We start from the raw sequence: 13,986 nt of genomic DNA on the forward strand, positions 1-13,986 counted from the left end.
CCTTCTGGACAGACCTCATCTAACATTCATCTTCTAAGCAAAAGAAATGGACACTGGAGCACAAGTAATGAGAAAAGCACTTAAAGTTTCTCTTTTCTCTTAGTATAGACACTGATATTTTTAATGATGTTCACTTCTACTCACATTACTCTTAATTAAGGGACTGTCACAAGATCTGATGATTTGTTCCATTATAAAATAAAAGTCAAAAGACATGCAAAAATGTAAAAGTTCATTAGTAAAGTTCTTCCTCAAAATAAGACTTTTTAAATGAGAAGAATCCACTCTAAATAGTATATATTTTCTACGTTTTATTGAAGGCAGAATAAAAACCAATTGCAGATACTGTTTTTTGTAACTAAGCTCTAGCAATATGTACTTTGCAAAAGAATAATACAGAATGCAGTCAATAAAGTAGCATTACTACAAAAAAGTCCCCCATACTAGTGATCATTGCATTAATTTAAGGTCAACAATCTATCCTGAGCTCTTATTATTTTACCTCTTATTCAATAAAAACAAACACTCAATGGTTAATGCTATAGGGAAGAGCCAAACTATTACATCGATAAGGTGTGACAATAAAATCATGAACTAATTTTTATATTGGCTCAAGAAATGCTTAGTGCCTTAAAAACCAAACCATATATAATGTGCTGTAGGCACACGACAGGATTAAGGGACAGTTTAAGCACTCCCCCCACAAAATATCCGACATGACCTACACTCAGACTATATCAACATACTGATAAATTCTCTTGGATCATGAGGTTTAACAGAGGTAAATTATTGCTCAGCCTGGCACTCTTCTATATGATATTTACCATTACTGGCCCTTAAATGACTGGTTTAGTTCTAGGATCCATACAAGCCAAATAAGTAGTGCACAATTCTTTATACTGGGGGCCAACCAAAATTTATTTGTAAGATCCTAAGAGTGGACCCTCATGCTCTGTGAGAGAAATCATGTATCTCACATTTAAGGTTTTTGCAAAAATCACTTGAAAATTAAAATTAAAGAGAAAAGCAACATTGTTTTAAAACATTTTTTTAATAGCAGGCATTTATTTGTTTCAAGAAATGTAAGAACTGACCCACTTCAGAAAAGCTAAGTTTCCCCATCCTGAAACGGGAGTTTGGATCACAACCCTGGAGATCCACTCTAGCTGATATGCACAAGTTCCATGAATGGCCAGTGTCCCCACCTCGGCTCCGGAGAGCTGCAGAATGGGGGAAGGATGAGGGAACAGATCTCTGAATTATGCGCCCCTCTCCACCGAACTAGTTCTGGATCAGCTCTTCCTTGGTTTTTTGAGATGATGTAGACCCCTTTTCAGTGACACTGGGGCCTCTGTATTCCTGGGATAAGGAGCCATGTCCTTGGCCCTCTGGGCTGCTCTAGTCCTTCTTCTGTTGTTCTCCCTAAGTGGTTCCATGGGAACTTAGGATTTCTGTGTCCTCCCACTTCCCACCAGAATGGGAAGGCCTTTTGGTGGGAGTTTTCTCCTTTTCCTTTCTTTTCCTAGGGGCTTCAGCCTGGTGTTTGAAGACTTTCTGTCTCCATTCTGTTCACTCATATTATCTTTAATCTTCCATAATGAGACGATGGGTTCAGCTCCTTGACCTTCCAAGGTCTCCAAAACAGGTTTGCTGGTCATCTCCCCTCCTGCAACCACACTCACGTTGCCCCAGGGTGTTACTGCTGCTGCCCCTGGGACTGCGCTCTGGCCAGACGCTGCTGGTGCCAAGGTTAGAAAAGAGAATGTGTCTCTAAGCACATAGTACTTGAGTGAAGCATATTTTTGGGCTTCTTCGCCACCAGCATAAGCAAGAGAGGCCATCGCAAACATCTCAGTGACCATGGGAAGGCTCTTGATGCTGACCTGGTCTTGGTCACCTTCTTCATGGAGCTACATGGCTGCTGGGCTCTTCTGGTCCTGTGTCTCCAACACAGGAACATCCATCATGTCATAAGTGACTACAGCACTGGGTAATGGTGTAAGCCTCCCCTGCAGGGTCTCAGGGAGCACACCAGGTCTTCCAAGTATGCAAAGAGATCTTCTCTTGCATCTGACGGGAGGCATGACTGTAGGTAAAAACAGTTGCCAGTGGCAAGCTTCAAGTGGAACTGTTTTTCTCATAACTGTAGATGGACAACTTTGCTACCTTCAAAGGGAGCAGCCTGGTCAGCTCCAAGCCGTTCTCTGACTTGAGAAGCCAGTCAGTCATGGCTTACTGGGTGTGTCAGTCATGTTGGCACTGACTGCACAACTGACAGCTGGTCATGCTGCAGCATGACATCGGGTATTGTGAGGTCGGGGTTGCCGTATGTGATACCCAGAGTAACCATTTGCACACTGTTGTTCACATCTATCACCTTCCTTTTGCTGATCTGGTTGAAGCTGCTCTCAGATATGGGAATGTGCTTGAACATGGGGAACCCACCTCTGTGCTGCTGCTGCAGCTTCCCCATGGAACATGTACAGCAAGTGGCTGCTCTGGGGATTGCCCTCCAATAGCATCCTATTGCTACCCATGTCTGTCTTTCATTAAGACCACTGCATGTCCTCTTGGGAACTTCCCCTTTGGTCTGAACTGCAGCCCCTCACATGCCACCTTTACACTTAGCTGTCCGCCTGCAGCTGTCATACACAGCACTGTGTTTTATCCCAACAGCCACCCTCACAGGAACAGACAACATACTCCTGCAAACAGCCATCCCATCTGGGGGTGGAGAGTATGAGGTGCACATGCGCAGTCCTAACATATTTCAACACTGTTATCTCAAAGAGACTATCTAAAATCAAGAACTACTCAGGAATAGTCAAATTCTTAAGTGACTTACATTAAATAAATATGTAATTTTATATACCAAACAGAAGTATATTCTGAAAAAAAGACTCTGATTAATGAACTGAAATTCCTGAATTTCCCAAGAAAAACCAGGGTCCAAATGATACTTACTTTATGTCAGGCCCAATGAGAGAATGTCTTCTCAGCATGGCTCGTGCCTGGGCATTGGTTAAACTGATAGTAGATTCTTCATTAATAGATAAGATGCAGTCCCCAACGGCAATCCGGCCATCTCGACTAATGGCACCTCCATGAATAATGCTTCGAACAATCATCCCCAAGCCATCTTTATTCGCACTTACTGTCATCCCTATTGTAATGGAGAAACATCGATATGGATTAGCTTTGTGACTTTCAAATTCATTTTAATTTGACTTAAAATTAATAATCCCTATGAATTAATAGTAACCATTTTTTTCATCCTCACCGGAGGGTATTTTATTCCTGATTTTAGAGAGAGGAAAGGGGAAAGGACTGAGAGTGTGTGTGAGAGAGAGACAAAGAGACAGAGAGACAGAGAGAGAAATATCAATTGGTTTCCTACCATACATAGGTATGTGCCCTGACTGGGAATCAAACCCTCAGCTTTTTTTGTATATAGGAGAATGCTCCAGCCAGCTGAGCAACCTGCCAGGGAAGGGCTAACTTTTTAGCCAATAATAAACAGTCAAAATCAAAGAAAAAGTTTCTAACAAAAAAAACATTTTAAAGTGTGAAATTGTGTCTAGACAAAGACACTACATGTTGAATCAGTAGTGTTTCAACAGATCTACACTGGAGTGAATGTAACTTTGGCTATTTGAGGTGTTATCCCTTACACAGAAAGCTCTGTCATAGAGAATATTTTGACAATATCAAATGAATTTTATAATAGGAGTTCATCTCTTATATGTATAAAAGAATAAAAAAACAGGACTATGGATGGAAAATTAGTTCAATAAGTTAAGAAACTCTGTATTACTACTTTATTCCCATATCATTTGTTCATTCAGTATAGACTTATTATGTGCTTACTGTGGGCCAAATGCTACACTGCTGGCTTGAGATAAAAAAGCATAACAGAATTACTAACATCAAGAAGTTTGTATCAAAGTCTTATCCTCAGTGCCTATCACAGTGCCTAAATGTACAGTAGTCTGTTGAACTAAACTAATATGAATTTAATTCTAATTTATTCTCATTTTATCTTCAAATCTGAACTTCTATAATCTCCATATCTGGATATTTAATTGTCCTTCTGACACATTCCCTGGGTGATTAATAAGAAATAAAACTTTAGTATGTATAAAGTTGAATTTCCAAGTTTCTACCTCCCCTTATTTCTCCATTTGTCTTCCCCTTTTTGGTGCTGATACCACAATACTATTCTCCATTACTCAAGGCAGACATATTGAAGACACTCTTAATTACTACCTCTTTCTCACCTCTTATATTTAATCCATCACCAAGTCCTGTTATTTCTATCTCCAAAACTTACCTTAAATCCATTTGTCTTTCTCCATTTCCTTACTAAGCCTAGACTAAGCTAGCACCTTCTTTTGCCTCACTTTTCAAATGAGCCTCCTAACTGGTCTCCTGGTTTCCAATGCATTCTTCTCACAGCAGACAGAGGGATCATTTAAAAGAGACAAATCACATCACATCCCTCCCTTGCTGAAGACACTTTAAAAACCTCCTCTTGTGATAATATACAGCACTCCTACAATACTCAGCACAGTCTATAGGGCCCTCTCAACACGCGCCCTTACTTGTACAATACAATGGCTTCTTTGGCTCCCTGTGCTCCAGCAACTGCGTTTCAGAATTCACCTAGCCTCTCCCTATTCAGACTGATGGCTTCTTTCAGTAGCTCTTGCAGAGCTAGCTCCTCATGCTTCAATATCACTTCCTCAAAAAGGCATTCACATCTAACCTCCCCTAAATTAATGTTCCCCTCTTATCCTACCCTCAATCTATTCCTTCAAAAACATAAAAACCTTTCAAATTACATTAACAGAAAAATCAAGATGGTGGAGGAGTGAATGCAAGTCACACTGACCTTCTCCCAGGACCAATCTGGAATTACAAGTAAACTGGAGAAATAACCCAGAACAAACAACTGAACAATAGTGAGAGGAGCCTTATAAACTCGGACAGACAGAAGAATCACCTTTAGCAAAACCTAACTGGTAAGGAGTGTGGTAGAAACTTCAGAAAGTGGGGAGGGGATACGGGGGAGCGCCCACGGGTGGCAATACCAGAAGGATATACAAATGGCCATGCGGGATCCCCCTGAGAGGAGCAGGATCTAAACCATAGGAAGGGATCTGCAGCCTACAGCACCAGTGCCCAAAAAGTACACAGATAACAACTACCTGTGAAAAGTGGCAGGGTTGCTTTCTGACAGAGACAGGAGGTTGGAGACACAAAGAGACTTTTACAGGGTCAACAAATAAATTTTTTTTCTGCAGCCATTACCATGGTCTCCCGCAAAGGTAGGGGCAGAGTGGGCTAGAAACATCTGAGGAGAGACTGGGGAAGGAGGCTTTGGGGAGAGAACTGAGAGAGTAGCCGGCAGGATCCTGGTGCTTATTCCTCTCCCATACTGCAGCAGTCATCTGACTCAGGCAGACCACTCCCCTGAGCCATAGCAGCATGAGAAGACACAATAACCTCACCCCCAGGAGAGACTCTGCTCCACTCTGTGCTGTTTAAGCCTGACTGCTGAGTGCAGAGTGACTAGATTAACAGCTGAAGGAGAGAGCCGCAGACAATAGATTCTTGGAAGTCTCCAGCAGACATGCCTAAGGTCAGAAATGGTCAATGTCTGGCATCATCAGAGGCAGATCCAGAACGAAATAAACAGTGGTCTCCTACCATACAAGTTCACACCACAAAGTCAGGAAGTCAAGACAGATCAATTTAAGAAGCAGAAGTAAAAAAGAAGAGTTTCACGAATAATGTGAAGACAAAGAAACACTCCCCCCTCCCAGCCGAAGGGAAAGGAGGAATCCTCAGAAAGAGAACTAAATGAAATAGAAGTAAACTAGCAGATATTGAGTTCTAAACAATGTTCCTAAGGAAGCTCAACAAGATCAGTGAGCTCAGAGAGAATTACAAAAAACTATAGGGAAACTGAGGAACTTACTGCAAACTGTATCAGCATGAAAAAAGGACATAGAAACTATCAATAAGAGATGAGAAGAAATGAAGAATACAATTTTTGAATTGAAGAACACAGTAGAAGGAATCCAAAGCAGGCTAGATTAAGCAGAGGATCGAATCAACGAGCTATAGGATAAAGTAGAAGAAAGCTCCCAGAAAGAGCAAGGAAATGAAAAAAGACTCAAAAAGAATGAAGAGGCAGTGAGGGAAATGCAGGACAACCAGAAAAGTAATCATATCTGTATAACAGGGATACCAGAAGGAGAAGAGGAGGAACAAGGGATAGAGAACCTGTTTGAAAAAGTAATGATGGAAAACTTCCCTAATTGGAGGAAAGAAAAAGGAGAAAAAAGTCATACAGGTCCAGGAAGCACAGAGGGTACCATTCAAGAAGAACCCAATGAGGCCCACTCCAAGGCACATCATTAAATGGCAAATATCAAAGACAAACAGAGAATCCTAAAGGTAGCAAGGGAAAAAGAGATAGTAACATATAAGGGAGCGCTGGTACGGCTAGCAGCTGACTTCTCAACAGAAACACTACAAGCCAGAAGAGAATGGCAAGAAATATTCCAAATCCAGAAAAGCAAAGGCCTGCAACTAAGATTACTCTAGCCAGCAAGGCTCTCAATGAAAATGGAAGGCAAAATAAAGAGTGTCCCAGACATAAGAAGGCTAGAAGAATACACCTCCACCAAACCAGCATTGTAAGCTATGCTAAAGCAACTGTTTTTAAGAAGATGAAGAAAAAGAGTCTATGAATGCCCAGTTCCTTTCACAGTCACCAATACTTGATATTACCAATATTTTAAATACTTATTAATCTGGTTGTGACAATGATGTGTCATTTTAATTGTTCCTTTATTATTTGTTGAAACTAAACTTGTCTGTGTATATTTCTTGCCTAGTTCTATTATTTTTAAAAAGCTTTAAATGACTTTTTGGTACTCTTTATCCATTTTTTGAGTAAATGTTTATAGAATGTTTTCTCAAAACCCTATTAACCCTTTTTTAGATGTGTTGCAAATACTTTCCTATTCTATTACTTGTCCTTTAACTTTTTTATATGTATATGTATATTACTGTATAGTCTTAAATGTTTAATATAGTCATATTGTCAATATTTTACTTTATAGATTCTGGGTTTGAATATGTTACTGCAGAGTAAGAGAAATATTAGTTTGTATTTTCTCCTAAAACTCCTTAGGTGTTACATACTGATTTTTAACTCACCTGAATATTTTTTGTATAATGAGTGAAACAGGACTCTATATTTGCTTTATTTCAAGTAATAGTGGTCTATGTACCTTATTTGTTGAACAAGCCTTATTTTCTCCATTGATGTGAAATATCAACTTATTTCATATAACATATATTACATGTTAGATATATATGCTTGTTTCTAGAATGCTCTTTTTATTTCATTAATCTACTTGATTCTTTCTGTATTGGTGTCATGTTGTTTTAATTGCTGAGACTTTATAATGGATTTAAATTTTTTAATATAATGGATTTTGACATTTGAAAAAATAAATAAAATCAATCTTCATTTAAGAAAAAAAGAGAAAGAAGGAACTCCTATCTTTTGCCACAACATGGATGGAACTGGAGAATATTATGCTAAGTGAAATAAGCCAGTCAGTGAAAGACAAATATCATATGATCATATAAGTGGAATCTATTCAACAAAATAAACTAACAAACAAAATAAACCACAGGCATGGAAACATGGAGCAGACTGAAAGTGACCAGGGGGCATGGAGAAGGAGGGCAATAGTGGAAAGAAGGGGAAGGAACTAGACAAAGAACATGTATGAATGACCCATGGACACGGACAACAGAGTGGGAATTGACTAGGGGGTGCGGAATGGGTGGGGGAGGACAAAGGGGGGAAAACTGAGTCAACTGTAATAGAATAAACATGATTTCAGAAAGTAAATTATGTTAACACTTTACATAATATTAATTCACTTAACATCACACGCTAAACGTTCCTTTAATTAAACCAGATAAGGAAACATAAAATTATAACAGTATGTATAAAAACTTTTTCTGAGGTCAGATTATAAAATCAGATGTACTCAAATCATGGCTCTTACAAGAGCCTATCAGCTGTTTTGAATCTAATTCACCGTCTATGCCGGAGTGATTTTCCTAAAATACAAATCCCATCAAGTCGCTCTTCTGCCCTTGGCTCCCACTGTCCACAGGACTTTGAGCTGGGAGGGTGTTACAGCAGAAGTCCTGTGTCCTGCACACCGACCCACGCAGCAGCTGTCTACCACCCAGCCTTCCCGTAACTCCAGTTCTCACTGTGCCCACCACCCCACCGCACTTCATCCATACCAAACAACATTCAGTAATACTTCACAGTTCTCTGCCTTAGCGCTAGTTGATTCCAGCATCTCCCAGTTCCTCAACTACATGGTAAAAATCTACTCCTCTTTCAACAACTAAATCAAGTATCTTCTCCTCTTTGAAACCTGTGCAAACTTCTCCTCTCACTCCAAGAGTAGGTATCAGCCATTCCCTCTTTTAAGCTTCAATGTTCTATGTATGAGTATCTATCATAATAAGTAACGCATTTAGGACTTTATGTATTAATTAGCTAATTTTCTTAAACTCATAGAACGTGAGTTTATACATAGTGGCTAGAATATAGAGGAAAAAAAATGAATGTTTGACCGCTGAGTAGGTAGACTGCAATAGGGTTTCTCATATGGGCTTTACAAAATCTGTTTTATGAGTTGGTCAAAAAAATAGGTTCTATGGCCAATTAAACATAAGAAATGCTGCACTATAACCTCCTCTTAAAGGTTCACATGCACATCTGAATATTAAAGATACTGAGATGTAGTACAAACAGAAACCTGTCTCCTTACATTTCAAACTTTAAATTCATCACATTTCAAACTTTAAACTTGGAACCCACTTATAACTCCTATTTACAGCCTATAGAACTACTATTTTAAGTGACATGCTTTCAGAAGTATTAACAGATGAAATATTTCAGACATGCTTTGATAGCTACAATACCTGCCTCATAATTAGTGAATTATAGAAAGTTCTATAGCTTGTTTTATATAATTTTATTAAATGTAATATATAAGGAACAGTATAACTAAGTAGAATTTCTTTGCTCTAATTCTGTTTAGCTGCTGTTGGCAGTACCCAGCCACCACCAAATGAAATAAGATATCAATGTAAAGGCTATTGGTTGGTTCCATCATAGAAGGAGCAGAATCTCCAATGCAGAACTAACCAGAGTCTTGGACTACGTTCTGCATTCAGAGCAAATGCTCTAACACCCTACTTATCATCACAGATTACTAGGGACAGTGCTGAGTCACATGACTGCTTCACTCAAAAGAAAAAGAACAAATGTGCTCTGCCTCAATATAACTTTAGTTATTATAATTAGGATTTTATTTCTATAGGAAGTCTGCTTTGCCCAACTCTGAAGGCTTTATGATTATTAGCTAGCTGCAACCTTTTATGGGTAAGAAAGGACACAAAAATCCTGCCACCTGGGAAGGACTATTATAACTTGCATTTTTATTTTGGTGGTGGCACACCTGGCTGTCTTTTTAGTCTTTCTTTCAGTGAATGAAAGAAATTAAATACAAACTGACTTATGCATAACTGGTAACATTCAAAGAAACTAATAATTTGCTTTTCCAAAGAATTTAGAACTCCAAATTGCTGACTTTTCATTTTCTAAGAATTCCTTTTCTCATTTTCTGTTTCATACACAAACAATTTGTATATCTTTTACTTGAATGTAAATGAGACTACTGAATACTTTTCAATAATTAAGAGAGTGAGGGATTTAAGCTAGTCCGAACTAAACAAATCTGTTAATCATTTAGGGAAAAATAATGAGCACATCAAAAGAGAAACCATAATAACTACAGGAACATTCATAACACCTATTTTCTTACCTACAGCCCAAAATATAAAAACTAGGTTAAATTTGTTAAGGAGGTCTCTGCGAGAAGGTTGGTTGGGAAGGTCTGTGTGGAAAATAAGGAACTTACCTAGGCTAGAATTGCCTTTTGCTATAATAATAGTCCTCTCAAAAGATTCTTTGGATATATTTTGAAGCATGACACGCTCAGCAGCAGAGTCCAGAGAGCTCTGTTGATTTAAGAACTCAGATCCCTGACGGAGAGAAAAAATAAGTCACGTGAAAAGGGAAACTAGACTTTGGAGTATGATTTCAACATCAAACATATTCTCTAACTGACTGTACCTTATTCAACAAGAATCTATAACAAAAACACGTTTATAGGTTGGCTTCTGAAAAATCTCCACGTCAGGAGAGCACTAGCTCCAAATGGGGAGATTAGCCAGAGAACTTCACTCATCGTTATACACAAACCATATCTTTAAAATATTACCTTTCCAGTTGAATCAGGTAGCAGAGAAGAAGTAAGTTCTGCACTTGGCATAACTTCATTTGGGAGGTGGGACTCAGTCCACACTCTTGTGTTTTCATGTTCATACTGCTGTTCAATAGCATTTGCAGGTGAATAATCATTTACAGCAAAGCCAGAAAGAGGTCCCATGCTCAAGTCCACTGAAGGAGGACATTCATCCTGTCTTTGTAGGAGGTTCTGGGTGTACAATTCCTCCAGGGACGTGTGTAGATCAAGTACTGGATCTGAAGAATTTTCAGGAACATCCTGATGATTAAAGAGAAAAATAAAAAATTATGGCCAGAATTACATCAGTGTATTTTTTAAGATCCTTTTTAATGAAAGATTTACTGGGGGGAAAAAAACCCCACGAAGTGTTCAGTATTTAAAAAAAATTAGCAAACATACAAATTCTTCACTTAGCTGATATACGCATACCTTTATTTTTATAAATGCTTTTCAATGCATTTCCTGCAATCATACATCTCATGTTCTACTGAGTTATATTTGTACAATACACTGTATATGAGATTATTTAGATACAAATGTATGTTTTGTTCACATATAAAATCATCAAGTTCAATCTACAGGGGAAAGCAAGTAATTTATTTCCAAATCTTATTGAAAGAACCATTCATTTCCAATCAGCTTGGGTTCCTATGTATTACAAGACCAAAAGCAGACAGAGAATGACATTAATTGATTCAGATTAACAAGAACCTTCAAGAGAAAATTATTTTGATATTTATATGTATTTAGGGAAAGAAGAGAAAGCCACACTTCATATTAGTGTAGGGAAACTTTTCATAGTATTCTGTAAGATACAACAGAAGAAATACTAAGAATGGTTATTATAAGATGTACATTCTAACCCAGGCTGTCTCCTTAACAATCTGTATATCACAGAACCTCTCTTGGCTTTATATTAATTACTAAAATTCCTTAAACTCTAAATTCTATAGTTCTACTTGTACATAACTACTTACAACATATATATTTTATCACTTATGTGCTTTGGGTAAGCAGTTACTCCATGAACTCTACTGTAGAATAAACTTATCAATTCTCCAATTCTTTCGCTGATATTTTTAAAGTAGTTCATGAATATATTATCATTGGAAAAGAGTAAAGCCATTCAAGTGTATAGTGTGTATGTACACTATATTAAAGTTTTATTTTACGGCTCCTACCTCTGGTCCTTTCCCCAGTAAAAACTAGCTGGCTTCAGTTGTGTGTTTATTGATCACATTTTAAAAATTCATTTGTTATATATAATTCCAATTGTGCACACTCACATATTCAAGCACATATACTTCATTTTTAAAACCTAAACTGAACCATACATTACACAGTAGGTTTTTACTTGTTTTTTTGAAGTATCTTTATATAAGAGATTCCCATGTCAGTGAATAAAAGTCAACTTCAATATTTTTATGGTTACAAAATACTCCTAAGTATGAAAGGACTGGAGTGCGGACTGGAGCCTGGCTGCTCAGTTCAGGTGCTGACTCCATTACCAGTTAGTTCTTTGAGCTTTGACAAGTTACTTAAATATACTGTGCCTTGGTTCCCTGGTGTACTAACTAGGGAAAATAATAGGACCTGGATAGACTGTTGGGAGGACAGAGTTAATACTACAAAACACTAAAAACATACCTGATTTAACAGAAAATGCCCAATAATTGTTAGTCATTGCTGTTATTTTTATTGCACATCTTTGTGAACCTGTGAAAATTTCTTTAGTATGAACTCCTACAATTAGAGCTGTTTTTCAAATGGTATGTGCACTTAAAATGCTGGTATATATTGCCAAATGGCCTATCAATTTCCTCTCACAAAAAGAGAATGTGAGAATGCCTATTAACTAATCTTGACAACTGTAAATTAGCTTGGCAATTTGATTTGTAAAAAATATATGCATTAGTGTTTTAATACATGTGTCCCTGACAATTAGTGAGGACATGCCATTTGTATGTCTCCTGTGAACACTCTTTACATATACTTTATCAAAGATCCTATCAGATGGCCTTTGCTTACTGTCATCATTGACATTCTCTGAATATAAAGTCATTGTGATATGTACTGGTAATATTTTCCCAGCTTGTTACTTCTAAGTTTGTATATGCTCTATACCTGCATAAGTTCAACTGCATAAGTAATCAAGAACTATTTATGTAATTTCGTCAAATGTTTTGTGCTTCTGGGTTTTATATGCTGTTCAGAAGTCCTTCCTCTGTACCAAGTGAATGAAATACTTTTTACTACTTTTCTTCTGTTTCATAATTGCTTTCTTTTCAGATTCAGTTTTAACCCATCTAGAATCTATTTCAGGATGTGGTGTGAGATGCAGGGATCTCTTTTCACTTTATCTAAGTGGGTAATCAGTTGCTCCAGCACAATTACTTTCCCTCAATAAAGTTTTCATCTCTCTGGAATTAACATATTGATGGTACAAGGAAATGAGAAAAGTCGGAATATCAAACAAGCAAATATCATCTTTAGAGTCCTCAGGAAAAAAAATGATAGGAAAGTATCATCCTTTACACTCCTAGAACCCAGACAATAACATGCTAGCTTATACATCCAACTTTGCTGATTTTAGTCCCACTAAAAATAACAGTGTACTTACTAAAGAAATTGGTTAGCTTCTGTATTACTAAATTAATTATAATTAGCAGTAAGTCATCTCTCCCACTCCAAAAAGAAGAAAATAATAAAAACTACTTTTCATCAGAAAGAGGTCAAGCTGCCCTTGTTAGGTGGGGTTTACTGTAAATCGTGTAACAAATTTCCATGCATTATTCATGAAGGATTTAACACAGATACAGACAAGAAAGAGCTAATCAACACAGCAGACAACATAAGCCTACTTAAGAAATGTTGCTGGTTGCTGAACAATCGAGTTTTATTTTTAAAAGTCTTATGGTGATTGTTAGGGGGAGGGGGATATAAGGAAACTAAATAGTAATAGAAAAAATACAATAAAGATTAAATCAAAGGGGAAAAAAAGAAAAGTAGTTCTTCCCCCACATATGTCCAAAAACAACTCTTCCATTTCCCAGTGCAACCTGGTATCTAAATGAAACTGAGATATCAAACATTCACCCTAATATGTGCTTTCACTTGACATAGTCTTGTTCTCCAAGAAAAAAAAAATGGAGGAGAGGTTAAAATGCTAAGCAAAATAAGCCAGGGAGTGAAGGACAAATACCATATGATATCACCTAAAAGTGGAACCTAATCAACAAAACAAACAAGCAAGAAAAACATAATCAGCAACTTTGAAGGGAAAAACAAACCAACAGTAATGAGAAAGAAGGAGGGAGGGGGATAATGGGGAAAAGAAGGGGAAGGGTCAGATCAAGGAACATGTATAAAGGACCCATGGACAAAGCCAAGTGGGGAAGGAGTAAGGGTGGGAGGTGGGGGTGGGTGGGGCAGGGGAAAATAGTTGTGGGAAAATGCAGACAAATGTATTTGAACAATAAAAAAAAAAAAAGACATCAAATTTACTTGAAAGTAGGTCTATTTCTTAAATGTAGTGAATAAGTTAAGGTTGTACTTGAGCACA

The 13,986-nt window shown here is 37.6% G+C and overlaps 1 protein-coding gene across 15 annotated transcripts in view; it reads right to left on the reverse strand.

Moving 5' to 3' along the window:
* Nucleotides 1-13,986, reverse strand: part of MPDZ (multiple PDZ domain crumbs cell polarity complex component) — a 172,634-nt gene that overhangs the window by 56,037 nt on the left and 102,611 nt on the right. For all 15 annotated transcript variants that reach the window (XM_054583164.1, XM_054583162.1, XM_054583160.1 and 12 more), the window contains 3 exons: nt 10,398-10,682; nt 10,035-10,158; nt 2,965-3,163 (listed from right to left, as the gene is read on the reverse strand). In XM_054583164.1, the coding sequence (XP_054439139.1) occupies nt 2,965-3,163; nt 10,035-10,158; nt 10,398-10,682 (608 nt within the window). The remainder of the gene's footprint in view (nt 1-2,964; nt 3,164-10,034; nt 10,159-10,397; nt 10,683-13,986) is intronic.

The sequence above is a fragment of the Pteronotus mesoamericanus genome, unplaced genomic scaffold (assembly GCF_021234165.1).
Source record: "Pteronotus mesoamericanus isolate MK-2021 breed Mesoamerican mustached bat unplaced genomic scaffold, CSHL_Meso_final contig_73, whole genome shotgun sequence".
Taxonomy (NCBI): domain Eukaryota; kingdom Metazoa; phylum Chordata; class Mammalia; order Chiroptera; family Mormoopidae; genus Pteronotus; species Pteronotus mesoamericanus.